Source organism: Meriones unguiculatus, chromosome 21 (assembly GCF_030254825.1).
Source record: "Meriones unguiculatus strain TT.TT164.6M chromosome 21, Bangor_MerUng_6.1, whole genome shotgun sequence".
Classification (NCBI taxonomy): domain Eukaryota; kingdom Metazoa; phylum Chordata; class Mammalia; order Rodentia; family Muridae; genus Meriones; species Meriones unguiculatus.
Window position 1 is genome coordinate 51,958,823 of NC_083368.1, and position 21,518 is coordinate 51,980,340.

Sequence of the window (21,518 nt, forward strand, 5' to 3'; positions counted from 1 at the left end):
TCAAAGGGAGAGAGCAACAGATGGTGAGGAACCCAGCCCCAGTTGATGGCACCAACAACGTAACTCCTGCACCCGGAACACCGTGGAGGGGGAGATGGTAAGAGGCAGAAGACCAGGAAGTCAGCAGCGAGATTATGTTGTCTGGCTATACATATGAAATATCAACTACGTGGCTTCCTAAATAGGACCTGAACAATTCCTGTACCAGGTGGCACTCCAGCCTATATGAGAAAAAAAAATCTCACAGGGCCCCTGACCTAGATGAGCAATTGTGGAAAGAGGAGTCGTAGGTTAGTTCTCCAGTACCAAATGGGCAGGTGGATTGATGCAGTTACTTTGGAAAGACCACTGAGTCCCTTTAAAAATAAAAACATAATGCCCATCCGATCTAGCAATTCAGTATCTGGGTCTGTAACCAAAGAACATTAAGTTGGTATTTCAAAAAGAAGTATCTGCCCCCTTATATTTGTGGCAACCTAATTAATGGTAGCTATCATATAGAGATGTCCCAAATGTCTACTGATAAGCAAGTATCATCTATACACAAAAAGGAAGGAAACTGAGCCATTTTGAGACATACTGATAAAACTAGAGACTATTGTACTAGGATAAATCAGACAGACAGAGAAAGGCAGGCACTGTAGGCTCTATATACAGGTAGAATTGAAAACAGTTGAATTACTAGGAACAGGGAGAAAAACAGTGATTAAAACAGTGGCTGGTGGTGGCTGAGCATGGGACAGGTGAAGAGACTCAGGTCAGACAGTCTAAACTTTCAGTCATAAAATGAACAAGCTTTGGGAAGCTAATCTCTTTTATGGATGTAGATGGATATACGTATTGATGTAAAACTAATCAATTCACATTAGCGCCATGAAATTATGTGATGAAATAAAAATACAGTTTGACAGAAATGATCTTTGACAGTCAAACATGACAAGACAAAATAAAACAAAAACCTGGAAAAGCAAGTCACCAAGAGGATTAAACAAGGTATTGAATCCTCAGGACTCCTGTTGCATAAAAATATGTTCCGCAGAGGCAAAGGCACATCTTATAAACCATCATGACATAATGAGCACCCTGTAAAATTAAACTTTCAAATGAAAAAATTGGACACCTGCATTAGGATCAAACCAGGAGTCCTTACGCAGTATGTACTAGTGTTATGACATTTTACAGAGTAGGGAAAGGGTTTTAAGAATTAAATACCTGAACCAAAGTTAGCACAGCAGGAACATTCAGATCTGGACATTTTTTTTAAATGCCAAAACCCAGGCTCTTAGTACTTTAAAATTTCTTCCCACTATTAAATTGGATAACAGTACTCCAGAAAATTACCTAAATGTAATATAATGTTCCATAGTATTGCACCATATGTAGTCTTCATCCTACATAATTTATGAGACATTTCTTTCTGCTATCATTTCTATTCTGAGGTCCTCTTAACTCCACTTAAACCTTCAAAAGAATGTCATGCTTTTTTCAGCATAGAGAGGGCATAAGTTTTCATAATAAAAGGTATTTATGAACTCATACTAACAAAACCAGAGGATAACTTTCCTTCAAAACATCACGGTCATTTTTTTTATGTTCTTTCCTTAGCACAATAGGAGTATTTATTGCGGTACTATACCACATTTTCACGAAGAAATGAAACAAGGGTGGACAGAGAAAACTCAGATCCCATTACAGACTTGGTTTATAACAATGCTTTGCACAGTCAATGAGTCAGTCCTTGAGTGACTGGAGATTTCTGAATCTTCTATTCTCTTGAGACATTTGTGCATACACTCACAAGAATTTAAAGCAGTAATTGAAAGGATGGCAGCTCCATGAAATCATCAGTTTTTCCCTGAGAGAATAAAGAGAGGGATTAGAAAATGTCAACAACTATTTTTTTGGGGGAAATATCCTAACATGCAGATTGACATCTCTTCACAGAGAAGACAGGGAAATAAACCAAGAGTGTCTACTTTGATATATCATGTGCTGCCACTTTATCTCTTAGAGAGTGCTTCATCAGACAGTAATAAAATTGAACAGTGTGAACACTCTCTGAGAATGTGCAATTACGGGGCATCTATCAATTAACACATTGATGTGCTGAGTGTGTTAAGGAGGTACTCCATCAGCCATTCTGACAATAGGAAGGAAAAACAGATGAACCGAGAAACATAAAAGTCAGGGAGGAAAGCAAGAGGAGCATTGGCATTCTTGCATATCCAGAGAGTTGAATCTGTCCATTTAGCTAACCCAAATTTTAACACTAGCTGGGAGCTACCTGTTTGCTAACAGCACTCTCCATTAAAACATCACATTTTCTGCCCCAGTCTCTGTCTTCAGGGATTTTTTTGTTATGTTTTATTTTGTTTTGGGTTGGTTGGCTTGAGAGGCATTAGACTGACATTAGAATGTTTACATTTTCTGCGCTAAACATTATTCATATCAATAACAAGTAGCAAAAACACTGAAGATGCTTCATTCCCAGTTAACACGTGTAGCCAGAAACAATTTATGACTTCAAGTGCACCTGACATAGTAAGAGAACTTGTTCAGAATACAGAGATGTGGCCTATAATAGATGATTAACTGTTGATATGTTTAGAGAATCCAGATGTCTGATTTTTGTTTACATTATTAATTAAGCTTCTACAAATATTCAAATGTAGGTTTTTGTTTGAGCAGAAATTTTCCTTTCTCAATACTGTAATTGCTGGGTCACACAGTAGTTTTGCTTTTAGAAAGTGCTACTGTTTCCCTGCTCTGGCTGTAGTTATGACCTTCTCACCTGTGCTGTCTGATTACTTTCTCCTTCCTTCCTTCCTTAACCTTGGTGTCTCCTTTGTTCTTTCTCAGAGATATTCCAGCACTTCTGTAGTAATAGCTCATAGTTTTAATTTGTGTTTACATTATAATTGATAGTGTGCTATGTACTTTAAATTCTTTAAATGGTTTTGCAGGGCTGGAACCAAACCCAGGGCCTTTTACATATAAGGCAAGAGCCCTGCCACTAAACACAGTGATCTGGTTCTTGTGTTGAGTATCTTTTCATGAGTTATTTCTTCTCTGTAAAATGCCTGTTCATATCTTTTGCTCATTTTAAGTTGCATTGATTGCTCATTGAGTCTTAAGACTTTGTTGTGTATTTTAGATATTGATTTTTGTCAAACATGTGGTCTGGGAATAGTTTCTTCACTCTTGTGCTTGTAGTTGTGTTCTTTTGATGAAGTCTTTTGATGAGGGCAAGATTTTCACTTTGATGAAGTCAATTTAAATATCTTTTCCTTTCATGGACTAGCTTTTAGTCTGAAGCCTGCAAGGTCCTCACCAATTAGAGCTTCGGAGGATTTTCTTCTGAGTGTTTCTAATAACTGTGTAATCTCCTGTTTTACATTTTGATCCATGATCTATTTGAATCATTTTTGCCTAAGATATGAGAGTTGAAGCTTTCTTTTTCTTTTTTTAAATTTCTGTGGCATGTAGATGCTTGCTTGTTCTGACACTATTCGATAAAAAAAGATTATTCCTGGATGGAAGTTCATTCAGACCTTCATGAAAGTAAATCAGTGAGGCCTGGGCAGGCCACTGCGTATATGTTATAGCTCCTGTTTTGTAGGACTCCTGACAGTGGGAGTGCTGGTAGTTCTCTTTTGATTGCTCTTTTCCTCCTGTTGAGTTGCCTTTTCCAGGCTTTGCTTTTGCCTTCCCCTAGTGTATCTTGTTTTGTCATATTTGTTATTGTTGTCTCTTTGAGACCTGCTGCTTTCTGAAGGGAAGCAGAGGGGGAGTGCATCTGGCGGAGATAGGAGATAACTTGGGAGGAGGGGAAAGAGAAGAAGGAGGACAAACAGTGGACAACAGTGTATGAGAGAGGAATCTATTTCCAACAAAAATTCAGTGAGGTGCATTTTTACGAGACTATTTCTGAGCCTCCTATTATCTATACACACATACACATAGATACGTACATATATAGTTCATGTATGTAGATATTCTATCCCTTTATACAATGCAGTCTTGATCACTGTACATATGTAGCTATGTACTCTTGAAGTAGGTAGACTGCTAATTTATGACTGTGTGTTGACGCTCAACAATCTAAGTTTAAAGTTTATTTCAACGTGTGTGTAAAGTTATTCCCAAGTCGCTGTTTCCATATATAACAGTGTTCAGAGCATGTGGCGTAAAGCGTAATAGAACATTATAGCAGCAAGTACTGGCATGCGTATTTATTCTCTCTATATGTTTTCATAAAATTCACACAGCAGTTTTATGAGTTTTGTACAAAAAAGATACTCCTTGTTGACAGTTGGCTTATGTTTCATAAAGTATTTGTTTAATGCTAGTGTGTGTGTGTGTGTGTGTGTGTGTGTGTGTGCGAGAGTTGGGTACATGTTTGTGTGTATATGTGCAAGTACATATGCCTATGTAAGTATGTGTAGAAATAAAAGATAAACCATAGGCCGGTTCATTTCTTGTACACATGTCTCTTTTTATTTTACCCATTCTATTTTTTAATTTATAAGAATTGAAAATTCCTAGTTGTCTGAGAAAGCGCCAGATTGATTTCCAGAGTGGTTGTACAAGTTTACCTTCCCACCAGCAGTGGAGAAGGGTTCCCCTTTCTCCACAACCTCTCCAGCATGTGTTGTCACTTGAGTTTTTGATCTTGGCCATTCTCATGGGTGTAAGGTGAAATCTCAGGGTTGTTTTGATTTGCATTTCCCTAATGGCTAGTGAGGTTGAGCACTTCTTTAAGTGCTTCTCTGCCATTCGGTATTCCTCTACAGAGAATTCTCTGTTTAGCTCTGTTCCCCATTTTTTAAGTGGATTACTTGGTTTGCTGCTTTTCAGCTTCTTTAGTTCTTTATATATACTGGATATGAGTCCTCTGTCAGATAAAGGGTTGGTGAAGATTCTTTCCCAATCTGTAGGTGGTCGCTTTGTTTTGATGACGGTGTCCTTTGCTTTACAGAAGCTTTTCAGTTTCATGAGGTCCCATTTATTGGTTGTTGCTCTTAGAGCGCTTCCTCAAGATCCAGCCATACCACTACTGGGCATATATCCAAAAGAGGCTCAAGTACACAAAAAGGACATTTGCTCAACCATGTTTGTAGCAGCTTTATTTGTAATAGCCAGAAGCTGGAAACAACCCAGATGCCCCTCAACTGAAGAATGGATGCAGAAATTGTGGTACATCTACACAATGGAATATTACTCAGCAATGAAAAATAAGGAAATCATGAAATTTGCAGGTAAATGGTGGGATCTGGAAAGGATCATCCTGAGTGAGTTGTCCCAGAAGCAAAAAGACACACATGGTATATACTCACTCATATAGACATACAACATAGGACAAACCCACTAAAACCTGTGCATCTAAAGAAACTAAGCAAGAGAGAGGACCCTAACTAAAACGTCCAATCCCCATCCAGAAAGGCAAAGAGGATGGACATCAGAAGAAGAAGAAAACAGGAAACAACTTAGGAACCTACCACAGAGGGCCTCTGAAAGCCTCTGCCCTTCAGACTATCAAAGCAGATGCTGAGCCGGATGGGCAACTGTTGGGCAGGTGAACGGAATTTTAGGTAAGAACTGGGAAATAGTAAGAGCTGGAGAAGACAGGGTCTCCACAAGGAGAGCAACAGAACAAGAAAATTTGAACATAGGGAACTTCCTAGAGACTCATACTCCAACCAAGGACTATTCATGGAGATAACCTAGAACCCCTGCACAGATGTAGCGCAGGGCAGTTCAGAGTCCAATTGGGTTACATAGTAATGTGAAGAGGGACTGCCTCTGACATAATCTGATTGGCCTGCTCTTTGATCACCTCCCTCTGGGGGGGAGCAGCCTTACCAGGCCACAGTAGAGGACAATACAGCCACTTTTGATGTGAACTGACAGACTAAGATCAGAAAGGAGAGGAGAACCTCCCCTATTAGTGGACTTGGGGAGTGGCATGCAAGCAGAGGGAGGAGGGAGGGTGGGATTGGGAGGAGAGGAGGGAGGGGCTTATGGGGGGATGCAGAATGAATAAAGTGTAATTGATGAAAAATTTAAGAAAAAAGGGAAAAAAATAATTTAAGAACCTTAAATGACTTTCAAAATTGGAGGAAAACATGGAGTTAGTCAATTGGCATGGAGCACGTCTCGCCCCTGGGGGCAATGGTCTCCTGAACCTACTCAGACCTCGGACACCACCACTGCTAGTTCTAGAACTGACGCAGGATGTTCCAACGAGGGGTTAAGGCTTCTCATAATATTTCCTATAAGCCCGCAACTGTTTGTCTATATCCCCCATTTTTATTCATTATTAGCCAGATAGAGCCAAGTAATTGTGGTGATGATACTTGCTTTTTTGCCCAATGCTGGAATGCTAGTAAATTTAGGTATGCCCTGGTTACTCGCATGCCTCACTGGGTGCCTGTGTCCATTGATGCCCCTCACGCTATGACTCTCTTCAGACAGAAAAGGGATCTTGGAACTACAGCCACCATTGTTACTACCATCTCATTGACGGCTGTCTGAGCTACCACCAGGGCATTAGCCATGAGTCATACTGGGCAGACTGCTCAGACCCTGAATAATCATTTAGCCAATGTAGCTCATGCCTTAGTTGTACATAAAGGAATTAATGCTCAACTAAAAGGAAGCTTGATGGTGTTCAATCAGAGGATTGACCTCGTGCAGGAGCAAATTGATACCCTATGGCAAATCGCTCAACCTGGCTGTCAATGAAAGTATGCTGGACTTTGTGTCACTAGCATACAACATGAGAATTTTTCCTGTGCTGCAAATCTGTCTAAACAATTGTCGAGCTATATTTTAGGTAATTGGACTGGAGAATTCGATACTACGATGGAGCAGCTGAGAGTGGCCATTGTCACAGTAAATTCTACCGGAGTGGACGCAGGACTAGCCACAGGATTATCAACATGGATTGTTGCAGCCATGAATCATCTGAAGGAATGGGCGGGCATGGGAGTGTTAGCAGGCCTTCTGGTGTTGGTCTCCTTGGTTTGCCTGTGGTATATATGCAAGATTAGAGTCTCACAACAGTGTGATGCAGCCATGATCATTCAGGCCTTTACAGCCATTGAAGCAGGACATTCTCCCCAAGCATTACAGCCATTGAAGCAGGACATTCTCCCCAAGCATGGTTGGATACCATAAAAAGCTAAAATGATACGCTCAGGATGCGAGGCTAAGCACTGCACTCAGGGTCAGCCGCTTTGGACCCAGAGAAGAGCATGTCTGATTGCATGCGGTTGATGCCCCAGGTCCCGCCTCTGAGAAAAAGGTATTGGACTGGTCTGATGCTCTCTGGGTGGATGACACCTAAATGAACATCTGTACAAAGTCCCAATTTATTTCTAATATCAGAGATCAGACCTCTACTCTTGCCTGATGCGTCTAAAACAAAAAGGGGGAACTGTAGAGAGCTGCGGAATGCTATGCCTTAAAGATGGAGCTGGTTTCCGCCTTCCACCTTCCCGATGGTGAGTGCTCTCTGTCACGAACAACTCCACATTTGGCTAAGGCCGAGGATCTGGCTTGCTTCCATCTATGTGGACCTATCTGCATTGCCCACGTGGCACGCCTGGGTTGGCTACCCAGAGGCTATTTAAGCTGTGGGCTGGCTTTCCCCGGGGTCCCAGGATTGTTCAATGTTCCTGAATAAACTGCACTGAAAAAAAAAAAGAATTGAAAATTAAAACATAATTACAGCATTTTATCCTTCCCTTTTCTTCCTCCAATCTTTCCCACACAAGCCTTCCCATTTGCTCTCCACCTTCTCCTTCTTTCACAAGGTGTCTGTCTCAGTGAACCCATGACTCCCAAGTTGGCTATTCTGATTAGATAATAGGACCCAGCCAGCTCTGCCTGCCAGGTGCTAAGTTATAGATGTATGCCTCCTTCTGGGCTTCCATTCCAGGTGTACTCTGCATCAGAAATCAGGTTCTCTTTGTTGCCCAAAAGGCACTTTACTGATGGCACCATGCGTCATTCATATATATATGCACAATACGGAATCTGTTATTGGTGAGGTCATAGACTTTAGAGGAAAGCCCACCACTGCTCCTTTTCTAAACAAGTGTTATCCCTACATTCATTCTAAGTGTTTATCTTTGTGCCTACAGGTAGGTGTATCTCTGCTCATCAAAGAGGCTTTCTTTTTGCAGCAGATGGAGCACCGTTACAGAAATCCACAGTTAAAATGCATAGAACAACTGACAGTCAAATCTTCTTCAGCCCCAAATGATACATGAAAAGAAAAATCATAGCTCTTGAGTGAAGGCAAATGAAAAGTAAACAAAGGTAACACTAGCTTTTGTAAATATCAGTTGTTAAGATGACTTTAACCTGTTGGTGGCTGTGGCCATGTCGCTGTCGGGGCCATGTTGATGTGCCTACTGTGTCAGGTCTATGTTGAGGTCCATAGTCCATGCGGCCACAGGAGGCTGTGTGTATACTGGTGAGTGTGTTGCCACCAGAAACCATGTGTACGTCCATGATCCATGATGCTGCTGGCTGTTACAGGCAAGGAAGCTTCCCTTGCAGTGGTATCCATGACTACCGACTCACAGTTAAGAATGAGGGACATTGAAGGCTTCTGCACCTCCCTCCCCCTCTCTGAAAGGAAAGAAACTGTCAAGACAGAAAGCCATTAAAGAGAGCACTTAAAAATTGTGGTAGGGTTGCTGAATGTAGCTCTTCACAGTTGACGGCTTGTGGCAAGAGGTGAAGTGGGAGTAGAGTAGGGTGGGGAAGGACTAAGTTTTCGTTAAGAGTATGGGAGTTTGACCATGCTCTCCTGAGTACGTGGGCAACACACATTGGACTCTGTGTTTTTGCTGTTGATGATGCTGATGGGGAGGGCACAAGGGCAGGGTGTGGCTCTGGGAGGACTGGGAAGCGAGCGCGATGAGGTGCATTGTGTGAAATCCCCAAATAATCAATACAAATATTTATGTTGAAAAAAATGGTGGCTTTAATCCATGGTTACCTAACATGTAACTCTGAGTACAGTCATAATATAATAGAATGTCAATGAAAGAGGATGTCCCCCATCAGGCTCATATGTTTGAATGTGTAGTTTACATTTAGTAAACTAACTGTTTGGGGAAGGATTAGGAGATGTGGCCTCGTTGAAAGTGTGTCACTGAGAGTGAGTTCTGAGGTTTCTAAAGTTCACGCCAGGCCATATGTCTTTGTCTCTTCCTGCTGCCTCGTAATGAGGGTGTAAGGCTTTCAGTGACTGCTCCAGTGAGGCCTGCCTTCTTCCTGCCAAGATGATCATGGACTAACTTCCTGAAAGTGTAAGCAAGCTCCCAATCAAATGCTTTCTTTTATAAGAGTTGCCTTGGTCATGGTGTCTCTTCTTAGCAATAGAACTATAACTACGACAGTCAAGGCCCTGTTCTAAGTGTGAAGAATGATCGATTACTTAAAACAGAATAAGCTAATGGTGAGATGAAGCTATATTATATAAATGAAGGTTTATTGGAAGCAGTGAGAGAGGAACAGGGGAAGGGGAGTATGTGCTAGGGGTGGGGAGGAGGAAAAGAGGAAGAAAGGGGGCCCAAAAACCTAGATGTATGGATTTTATAGTGAAGGTCCTTTGGGGGAGAAGCCCTGCCCCTAAGTAGAGGGCAGGGTATGGCAGCCATGCCCTGCAGCAGGTAGGGACTTTAACAAAGATGATGAGTCAGTTCAGACTGAAGGAGGATGAAAACATTGCTGAGAAATCTTGAACTTTTCCTGAGGTCAAGCCCCATAGCTCTCAGTATCTTACAATGAGATCAGGACATCACAAGCAACAGAGACAATTCCAGCAACAACAGACTATGGAAGCACAAGTAGGCTTAGAGATGATGGGTGTGGTTATTACCTGGATTACAGTGACGGACACACGATTGAATGTGTGTGTCCAAACTTACCCATTCCATATACATACAGTTTCTTCTGTATTTCATGTACCTCAATCAATAGGATAATTTCTCAATAAAACACACGAGCGTATATATACTAAGCAACTCTAGTGGAAAATGTTGCCGAGAAAATGCAAAGAGCATACTCACTTCATCCTGTAGAAACATTGTGTTTGAAATTTAAAATGTTTGTCTGGTCACTGTCCTCATTTCACACCTAAGTATTTATATTTATTTCCTTCTGATTCTTGCTTATAGGTATTACACATCTCAAACTGAACAAGTTTCACATTTCAACTCATGAAGTAATCCTTGCCACTTCCCATGGCCGCTATAAAGATTCTGCAACTGAATTTGTTCTCTATTTAAGGACTTTATTACACACCAAAAATTATAATAAGAGATTTCATAATTACCCCCATTAACTGAGTTTGTCCTAATTCCAAGCTTCCTAGGAAAAATAAAAAGGATCATAATTAAATTGAACTGTTCTGGGAACTTCTGCATTTGCCAGGACACAACACGAGGAACAAAATTTACTCTTCTACCTAAAACGAATAGGAGGAAGCAAAACAAATTATGTGAAACAATACTTCCAGAGTTTGAACTCCGGCAACAAAGGCGACTTTTGACACACAGGAATAAATGAGAGTTATACAGTTCTAGAGTATTCTGTGGAGATAGGTTCTGGGAAGCAGTTATTTCAAAGGAACTCGGACTAGTCCTGGTGTTTGCTGCGGAGATATGAGCTCAGGGTGGTTAAAGAGTAGAGAATCACGGAGGAGAAAACACAGACTCAGACCATGCCGTTAAATGTGCTGAACAGTGATCACCACCAAAACTTCCAGATGCGGCAATTCTCAGGGCTCATGCTGGAAACGGCTTGTCAGGGGCACCAGGAACGTATGTAGCTGCAAAGCTGATGTGTTGCCTTAGAAGCTGGGTGAGTCTATTCAAGCATAAATCATGCTTACTGGTTATGTGTTTAATACAAATTGTCACTCACAAATGAATTATCTGAAGTCCTGGTGCCTGGCTGATGGGGCTAGCGTGAGATGTAGTGGAAAGTTAGGGATGTGATGTAGGATGTCACTGAAGGGAATAGATTACTAGGGACTAGTCCTCATGGGTATGATGTTCCCAGCTTCTCACTCTGTTTTTAAGCTCTCAATGCTTTCTGGTTTGTGTGGCCACAAAGTAAGTAGCTCTATTCCAACAAACACCTGCATAGTAACGATGTTCTGCCTAAGAACAGTGGGCCAGGAATCATGGTCTGAGGTCTCCGACAATATGACAAATCATATTTTCCCCCTTAAGTTGTTCATGTCAGGCATTTTGGTTGTAGTAATTTAAATTTGAAAAAAAAAAGTATCGCATCACTCTCAGCTCCCATCAAAAAGTGTTCAATATGATACTTAACCAGTTTCTTCTGCAGATGTAGTTTTTGTCAATTTCTTCGCTGGAATTATAAAGAAAAGTATTCCTGCAACTAAAGCAACAGTTGAATCTGTAACAAAACCAGGGTTATGTTATGGTTGAGGTCACTACAACATGAGCAGCTGTCCTAAAAATTGCAGCACTAGGAAGGTTGATAACCACTGATCTATATAGATATATATCAATATAAATATCAATATATCAATATTTATATTGATATATATCAATACTAAAAAATGGTCAGTAATCTTGCGGGGTGGCAGAAGGAGTTTGAGATGGGCTTAGTTTTGGTGTCTTTTATCTTATTGGTCTTTTGCTTCTCTCTCTCTCTCTCTCTCTCTCTCTCTGTGTGTGTGTGTGTGTATGTGTGTGCAAACTTTCCTCCCTGTAACAGACATACAATATCTACCTCCCATGCCAAAATTTTCTCTTCTATTAGTCATGGTTCTCCAAAGAAGCAGAAGTGACAATATGAAGATATGATACATAAAAGAGGGGATTTATTAGAATGGCTTCCAGAGTGTGGTGTGATCCCAGTGGCCCAATGGTGGCTGTGTCCCAACAGACAGGCCAAGAACCAAGTAGAAGTCTGCATGTCTTAGCACTTCCAGTCTGGTGCTGGAGTTCCAGGGGATCCCTTGAAAGCTGCTGCCTCCAGACTGCACTGGATTTCCAAAGAAGTAGGTTCTGATGTCAGTAAAGAAGAACCTCAGATGAGCCTCCAGCCTTTCTTCTACAATTCTTGCTCTTTAAACCTGAAGAGCCGCAGTCCCACCTCTTGACCATGGCTTCTCCAAATTGAACCAAAGACTGGGGATAAGTATTAAAATCCCTGAGCCTGAGGGGACATTTTTCAGTCAAGCCACTAGATCTCCTCAGGCTATCATAGCTTTCTTAGAAGTGCTAGCACTGAAATGAACAACTATTAACATTATTGTTTCTACCCTTCTGAAGAAAGCAATAGTTAGAAGAATCATTGACCTTTAAATTTGTGCATTATAGTTTTCAAGTTTTCCAGATTAATTTCTTTACATAGACATTTCCTAATTTTTGACTTACCATTCCTCATTAGGCCATGTATGTTCCTTCTAATTTTTCCTTCTTGATGCATGTATTAGACAAACTTTAGTGAACATTTAATGTTAAAGTCAGTTTTGTTTATCTTGAAATCTTTTTGTCTTCCATTCTTGAAACATATTCTTGAGACAGCTAATTGATAGCTCTTTGTTTCAGATCTTTTGTGTGATTTGCAAGCACTCTACCATTGAATTTTGGCCCCAGCCTACCCACTCTTAAAAAAATAGGGTCACAGAAGCTCAAGCTGGCCTTGAATTCCTGATCTTCCTATCTCAGCCTCCCCTGTGATGAGATTACAGTCACATGCCACTGGGTGCTCTCTGTTGTATTATCTGCTCCTATTCTGATTAAAGATATATAAAACATATTTTAGCTTGATTTTTTTTAACTTCCTTTGGTGACTAATCATCTTTATTTACTTGATGGGATTTAAAACTGTTTTTGAAACATATCCCTAGGTATGTCTATAAAAATTTTGAGAAAGGTTTAACTGATGCCAGGACTCCCCTGAATGTAGGTAGAAATACCTCAGGGATGAGAATCCTTAAGAGGGAGAGCATGAGGTGAGCCTCAGCATTCAGTTCTCTCAGCTTTCTGACTGTGCTTGAAATGTGAGCAGCTGTCTCATGCTTCGGCTGCCATGCCTTCCCCAGCATGATGGGTTGTGCCTTCAACCTGAACCAAAATAAACTTTAGTCGTTTCTGTCATGCTTTTGACCCAGCAAACAGCAACTAATAAATCTGCCTTTCAGGGTTCCATTTGTTTATCCCTTTTATGGTTCTCCCCCCGCCCTTTTTTTTTTTTTTAATCCCAATGCTATTTTACAGTTTTGGAGCTTGTCTTCAGATCATGCTTCCAGTTTGTAAGATGTATTACTTAACCTCTTAAGTTTTTAACATTGCAATATTTCCTGTTTTTAACATTTCTATTTGATATATTTTTTGCTCTCTCTGGTCATGCTTTACTCTCTGTGTTGCTTACTGACCAACCTCAACCTCTATAAACTTCCTGAACTAACTGGCTTGAGACCTGCTTCATGCCCAGCCATCAAAGCTGGGTTGAGTTCTTCTGTTTTCCATTCTCTTTATGTTCCCTCCACTCTTCCTTCCTCTTCTGCCTTTAAGGGCTGGTGCAATTTCCATGGACACACTTGAATAATCTGAATAATCTCTCATGATCTCTCTATTTTAAAATTAGTGCTCATGTAAGCTGGTAATTTAATGATATCCCTCTTTAAAGTTCCTTTCTATCCATAACTATATTAATGTTCCCTTGGACATGTAGGTACTGAGACCTTGAGGGGATATTGGAGTATCATGCTTACCATCTTTACACCGATCTAGAACTCTCTTCTGTGTTTTCAGATGTTCATCTGTATTTAACAACTAGACTACCGATCTCTTTGTCATGTAGATTTCACTTATTTTGCTAATTTTAGGTCATGCACATTACTTCTATCTTGGTGGAATTTGTTCTTTTTATCAAAACATCACACAATGTGGGGTGGGAGCCATGGCTTAGCAATTAAGGGCCAGGCTGTAGAGGCCTGAGTTCAAACACCTACCAACATGTGAAAAGTTGGGCACAGCTGTATGTTCCTATAATCCCCTGAGCTGGGGATGGCAAAGAGTTGGGAGCATCTCCAGGCTCCTCAGACAGCTGAAAGTTCTTGTATTTTGAAAATCCTTTTAATTTCTCCCTATTTGCTATTTCTAGTGACAATGGAACTAATATGAGTTACCTCTACAAAGGTGACCATGCTTTTGATATTTGCATTCCCAGAACTTAGCTAGAACATTTTTTTTTGCTAGATTAAAATGGTTACTTTGTGTGTAAGATGACAGTTCTAACTATTTTTCTCTTTTAGGCTGTGTTCCACTGGTAAAATTGGCTCCTTTCTCTTGATTTTACTGTTTCATCCCTAGCATCCACCTCCTACCAAAAATAAGTGGAAAATCTACTTAAGTTGGTAAAATCTGCATACTCAAGTACACACAACAGTCAGCCCTCAAAGAAACCAACATAATTTTGGAATAAAAGCATCATCATAAAGGCTCTTTTATGGACATATTTTTTTAAGAAATTCATATACTTATACAACATATTTTTATCATAATGTCTCACTACACCCCTCTACTCTGCTAGACCCCACTGCTCACAATCCTATCCCAAATTTGTCTCCCTTCTTCCTGTCTTCTCCTCCTTCTCCTTCCTTCTTCCTCCTCCTTCCCTTCTTTTTTTTTGTTTCCTCTCCTTTTCCCTTCTTCTTTCCTATTACTCCTTCTTCTCCTTTTTCTTTTTATTTCACATAGTCCAAATCAGTGATGCTCTATTTGAATGGGTGTAAAGTTTGGGCATTCTACCGCAGATAATACTGCTGAAGAAAACCAACTCCCCCCCTCCCCTTCCCAGTAGCCACCAGCTGTTAGTAAGTCTTCAGCTAGAGGTAGGGCCTAGTTGAAGGTTGTTGAAAAATTGATGGGCTTGATCTAGTCAACAGTTATCTCTCTCTAGCTTCTGGTTCTTACATTCTTTCTACCCCCTCTTCAGTGATCTTCTCTGAGCTTGGGGTGAAGGAGTGTGATATATGTCCCATTTAGGGCTAAGCACTTCACAATCACTTATTCTCTGCACTTTGACCAGTTATCACGAATGTTCTCACCAAATATGGCAACAGAAACATATTCAGCAATATTTCACATATAGAAAGGATGTCAAGGCACAAACAAAATGCCGCGATATTGTTTAATCAGCTGTCTGCAAGAATGTTAAAGAGTAGCATTTGTTGAAAGTCAGTTTCTCTACTTCTAAGGCTGAAAAACAAAGGCATAGAAACCAAGTAGGCAAAGACATCACACACATTAGATAGAAGGGAAGTCAGGGTCTGGAGACACTAGAGTGTGCAGTAGCAATCGGGGCAAATGAAGGACACACATGTGCCAGCAGAGCCTTTGCAGTGCTTGGCTGAACAGTGAAAGGGTAGTTAGTGAAACTGCTATTATTATCCACACAAGATCTGATCCTAAGTAAGAGACTGAAAGTTAAAGTGACAATGCTTTCTACCTAACCTTTGTGTGATGCTCAAGATAATAGCAAAAGAATACTTTCATAGATGGTGGGTAGACAGGATATGTTTGATTGTGTGTTTAGTAGTGTCGTTAAGAAATTTCAAAGGCAGCATGAATTCCTCAGATTTAAAAAACTTGAGGGCTTTGATACAAAAGGGATTAATGTGAAATGAATCAGTCAGTTCTGATCTCTCAACCAAACATAAAGATGTGGCAAAGAAGCAGGATGGCTCAATTAAACAATTTCAGGGTATTACTTTTCTTGTACTCAGACGGCAGCTGCAGGAAGTAATACGTGAAAATTGTTCCAGCTGAAATGCTGAGATCACTTTCCTGAGAACAAAACATTTGTGACCATTTGAAAAGGCATTTTAGTTTTGCATGATAAAGATGCACCTATCATATGATAAATTCAGCAGTGATAAACTAAATGAACAGAGGAGAGCAGAATTTAATCAATATTGCTGATCATAAATAAGAGTGCAACATACAATAGAGAAAAAAATAAAGAAATAAATTAAATAAAAAAACATGATTTTCACAAAGCAGCAGTACTATATTTTATGATTTAAAATAAAAACCTTATTTGAAAATATGATTGGTTTTTTATTGATTAATAAACACAAGCAATAAAGATAACAATTCATTATTTTAGAAGAAACAGCTGACAGTGCTTGAGGCACCAAGAACTTGAGACTAGATAGTCCAGGGACCTAGGATAAAACCAAATGCTACTCGTTTAAAAGCAGGAAACAGGAGGTAGTGATAAAATAACTCCTAGTGATACTGGGCTATACTCGTAGACCAGTGTCTTGTTCTGCCATCATCAGAGAAGTTTCCTCCTGCAGCAGGTGGGAACAAGTACAGAGGCCCACAGCTAGATATTAGGCAGAGAGTGAGAGACCTTGGAACACTCAGCCCCGAATGGGATGTCTCTATCAAATCCTTCTCCTCAGAGCTCAGGGCACTCTGTGGAAAAGGAAGCTGAAAGAGTGAAAGAGGCAGAGGGATGGAAGACACCAGGTAGACAAGGCCCTCTAATCAGCGTGATCAGAGCTCATATGAACTCACAGAGACTGAGGCAGCATGCACAGGGCCTGCATGGGTCTGTACCAGGCCCTCTGTGAATAAATTATGGCTTCCAGTTTAGCATCTTTATAGATTCGTAAGTGTGCAAAAAAGTGGATCTTAGATTCTTGTGTCTTTTCGGGGCTCACTTTCTTTTGTTGGTTTGCCTTATCCAACTTTATGTGATAGTTTTGTTTTATTATATTTTATTTTGTTATATTCCCAAAAAAATGAATGAATGGATGAATGAACAAATGAATGAATGAATGAATGAATGAATGAATGAATGAAAACTTAGCCACTAGGGTTAAGGCTAGCAACTGAGCTGTCATTTATAGCTGCTGAGAGAGGGAAAGTTGGTTATCTCCAATGGTGTGATGCTGGGTATGTTGGGTATTTTCAACCTCATGTGCAGGAGCCTCACAGTTGACCAACATGGAATGGACTCCACAGGCTTTGTTTGCTCTTGTTTGGTTACAGTGTGGTGGGTTTTCTGTTTGTCTTTTGTTCTTCTTTTTGGGTGTCTATTATTTTGTTTTCTTAGTTTTGGGGGTCTTTTGTTGTTGTACTGGTTTTTGTATCTTGAGGAAGAACTTAAAGTCAGGTAAGTGGGCAGGGGGAAGGGATCTGGAAGGACGTGGGAGAGGAGAAGAATATGATCAAACTGTATTTAACTTAAAAAATAGTTTTAAATATTAAAAATACAATTAAAGCGTTAGTAAAAAGGATATATCATAATTTTTAGAACTCTCCTGATATTTAATTTCAAGACTAACTTAATATCATTTAGAAAAATTTTCAAACCAGATCTTTAATATCAAGGAAATGTGCTTTTGAGAAAGAGAAGGCAAAGGTGTATTTTTGTCCTCCATTTAATTTTTAGCATGAAAACTTTATGTTCCTCTCAGTCTTTTCCTAAGTGGGAAGATTATTTAGGTGTTTTTTAATTTAAATCAAACAAGCTATGTGCTTTATTTTTTAAATGTATTTAATTTTATTTTATCTGCATTAGTATGAAGGTGCCAGATCCCTTGGAACTGGAGTTACAGACAGTTGTGAGCTGTCATGTGGGATCTGGGAACTGAACCCAGGTTCTTTATGTAGAGCAAACAGTGCGCCTAACCACTGAGCCATCTCTCCAGCCCCTATTTAGGTTTTCTTAATTTTGTTTTTGTTAGTCTAAATTTGGGATGCCAAACCTAGAGGTTCATTTATTTTTTTCACCTGTCAGACTAAGGAAGATTCATTGCGAAAGGACTGTGATTCAGTTCTGGCAGATTTTAAAAGGTATATGTACATTGACATGTAAATGAGTTTAATGCATAGCTTTTAAAAAACTATACTATAAAAATACTACAAATAAAGACTCATTTATTCATAGTTATTCAAAGCACATTGCTCACTACAGAAGTCATCAAAGCATAAAATAGCAGCCTATTTACATGGACAAATAAAAATTAATCTCTAAACTTTTTACTATTGAATGGATTCATGAATCGTGGAATTTATAACCATTATAATTTAGACTCATCCTCTCTATACTTTATTAATAACGCAGTAGGACTTTTCAATAAACAAATGCACTTCCTTTTATAGATTACACCAAATGACCACGGCTTGATTCATTAGTGAATTCCTTGGCAAGCACTATAGAGACGATTTATCCAGGCATCTCATTTGCTTTTATATTTTATTTTGTGGTTTCACTTTCATAAGAAGCTTTTCAAATAATAAACTGACGTTTGAAATGTTACGTCGATCTCCAAGTTTAGGATGCGGCGAATGTGGCCTAACTTCTCTGAAGATCACTAAGCATCTTTTCTTTCTTTCTTCTTGTTTTTTCCTCTAGTGGAGAAGAGCATGCTGACGATCTGCCAGCGCCATCCCGACCTTCGGTTTCTGGATAAAGGCGTGTAGAGGCTCTTTGTATTTCAGGAGACACATGGACTCTGTATTGTGACAGGTGTGGAGCATGCTCCGCAGCTGCAGCGGCAGAATCTGTGGCTCACGTGGGTCACATATACACAGCTGCTTCTCACACTGAATTCTCAGCCAGTGCTCAAGTCCCCGTGAACTGGTTCATGCTTGTCACGGCGTGGTCTGATTAACTACGTCAGGAGCCCAGGAGGGGTACTCGTGGAGGTTAAACATGGGTTCGATCCAGGTGAACACGCCCAGCATTACCACAGCAACACCCAGGATATTTACTCCGAGTCCAGCTTTAACCTAGAACAGGAAAGAGCACAGATGTCAGTCTCCCAGGGAGAAACCCTGCAAAGGTTTCAAAACAGAGTCACACACAGCAGAAACCTGGTTCGCAGACACCCTCAATGACCTGTGGTCATCATCAAACTAGGGATATTCTCTCTTCATGTCAGCTAAGGATCTGTCTTTATCATTTGGACAGCATCAGAGAGGTTTCTTTTTGGAATATATGTTAGTAAATCTGCCCTTGTATGTAAAGGTAGAAGCAGAGTTTAACAATCTCAGTTCTCAGTGGAGAAGTTTCAGAACGCCATGTTTTTAACTGTGTTCTTCAGGACTGTATTGGTTTCCCATGCAAGCTCTCTTTAACTGAAATTTTGTAAAGTCAATTCTTATCCTCTTTCTTAGTGTTCCTATTTTTGAAACTTTTATGTACATAGTAATTCTGGCATCATTTGAACAATCTCAAAATTGGTTTGTTTTTTTTTGTTGTTGTTGTTTTGTTTTTGTACAAAGTAGATAGTTCAGTATCTATTCCTAATCTGATTTTTTTGTTTTATTGTTTTTTCCCCCTAGACTACAAGCTTCTCATTTGTTTATATATTTTGTTTATCTTTGGTTGGTTATGTGATACAATGGTGGAGGACAGTTTTTGTGACAGATGCTATGGCCTAAGAAAACTAAAAGTAATTGTCTCCTCAGAAAGAATATTTGACTACTCTTGAAATGTCTGTATTAAAACATGGTCTTCCAAAGCAAAAGCGAAATATTTAGCAGGATTACTGTGGAGATCCTTTTCTCTGTCAATTCAAGCCACTCATTGATTTCATAAGTCTGTTTCTATTCACACACACACATCAAATAAGGAAGATTTTATATTAAACATATTATATTTCCTAACAAGATGTTATGTGCCTTGTACACAAAAAATATTTCCAAAAGTCTAATTTTTTTTTCTGGGATTCAGGGATGGCAATCTGGGTAGGAAGAACAAGCAGGAACTCACCTTGTAATTTCATTTTTGTGACAAACACAGAATTGACTTTGATTATATACTCATTTGGGTTAGTGATGGAGATTGGCTGAAGACTAGAATATTCTTAAATTAGTTCTCAGCTACCACTATTTTTGTATTTGGAAACAAAATGTGTGTTTTGTCACTTAAATTTGCCTTTATTTCTCACAGAGCCCCTACAGGTGTTAGAATAAAAGAGAAAGATACCCTCGCCTTAGGCACTGATCAGAGCAAACGTTGCATAAATATTTGTGATAGAAAGCCATAATATTGTTTTGATTGATGGGTTTTATTAATTCCATTTCTTCCATTTGCCTTAGCATGGCTGGATACTAATCTTGACATGTTTAAGGAGTTGTGTTAAGAAATTCTGTGCTAGCTGGGTGCGGTGGTGCACGGCTGTAATCCCAGCATTCAGAGGCAGGTGGATCCCTGTGAGTTTGAGACCAGCCTGGTCTACAAAGTAAGCCCAGGACAGCCAAGGCTACACAGAGTAACACTGTCTTGAAAACCCAATAAATAGATAGATAGATAGATAGATAGATAGATAGATAGATAGATAGATAGATAGATGAAATTCTGTGCTCTTCTCCTTTCCCAGACAAGTGCTTATGCATTCTCCATCTCTATTTGTAACTATAAACTCTCATGGCATGTCCACTTCTGGCATGTCCACTTTTTAAAAGGCAATTTGATGACCAGTCATGAACATGCTTTCAGAAACAGACTACAGACTGCTTTTGCTGGGAATTTGTTACAGCACAAAGGCAGCTCTTACTCAGCCCATCAGGTTGCACGGGGCAGAGAGGGTTACAGGCTCCCCCTCCAGCTGCTGACTTACCATGTCAATGACTTTCAGGTGGCCATACGAAAAGACAATAGCGTTGGGTGGATTTGCAACTGGCAGAAGGAATGCAAATGAGGTACAAAGCGTGGAAGGCAGCAAAATATGAAGAGGGTTCACATGAATGGCTTCAGCCTGTTGTAAAAGAAAAAAAAAATAAATAAAAATGCTGACGGCAGGCACCAAACATGAAAATGAACAAACTTACTGTAACATAGTTTTCTAGATGAAATCCAAGAGCATAAAATTATGCATTATTTATTATGTTTCACAGCATTTTAAGGAAAGTGTCTCTCTTGTTTATATGATAATTATTATGTATTTAAACTTTTATATTAAATTCATTTAGAAAGCAAAGTATCACTCATTTCAGAAACTATGAATTTATTATGTAATTGGTGTTCTATACATACACGGTATGTTATATAATACGATATCTTTGTATATACCTAAGCATTTTAGAATAGTATAAGATGTCTAGTAGAGCTCCAAATAACAGATGTTGTCACCAAGGCCAGAGACACCAGAAGAAATTGGCGAGCACACTGCTGGCATGTAAGAGAGCAGGGAAAGCTCAGTGCCTGTGGCTCTAGAGATTTCAGTGAAATACAGTATTTCTGTGACAAATATAAAAGTCTTAGTGATCATTACTGAAGGAGAGTTGTTATTATCTGAAACTCATCGCATAATTTCTAACTGTTTCATTTTGTTAAATAAAAACAGAAAGTAGAAAGCCAAGACAACATTTTGCCCTTGATTTCTCGCCAGTAAGCAATTAATAAGCAGTCTATATTTTCTTTTCTAATTTGAGGCAGCGACTCAAGTATCTGAGCAAATAACCTGGTAAAGTAGCTTGAAAGCATTT

The 21,518-nt window shown here is 39.6% G+C and overlaps 1 protein-coding gene across 1 annotated transcript in view; it reads right to left on the bottom strand.

Moving 5' to 3' along the window:
- Positions 1 to 17,940: 17,940 nt before the first annotated feature.
- Slc13a1 (solute carrier family 13 member 1) overlaps positions 17,941 to 21,518 on the bottom strand; it is a 75,117-nt gene continuing 71,539 nt past the window's right edge. The window contains exons 14-15 of the mRNA XM_021638780.2: positions 20,651 to 20,788; positions 17,941 to 18,815 (exon numbers count right to left, since the gene is read on the bottom strand). Coding sequence (XP_021494455.1) covers positions 18,678 to 18,815; positions 20,651 to 20,788 — 276 coding nt within the window. The 3' untranslated portion in view covers positions 17,941 to 18,677. The remainder of the gene's footprint in view (positions 18,816 to 20,650; positions 20,789 to 21,518) is intronic.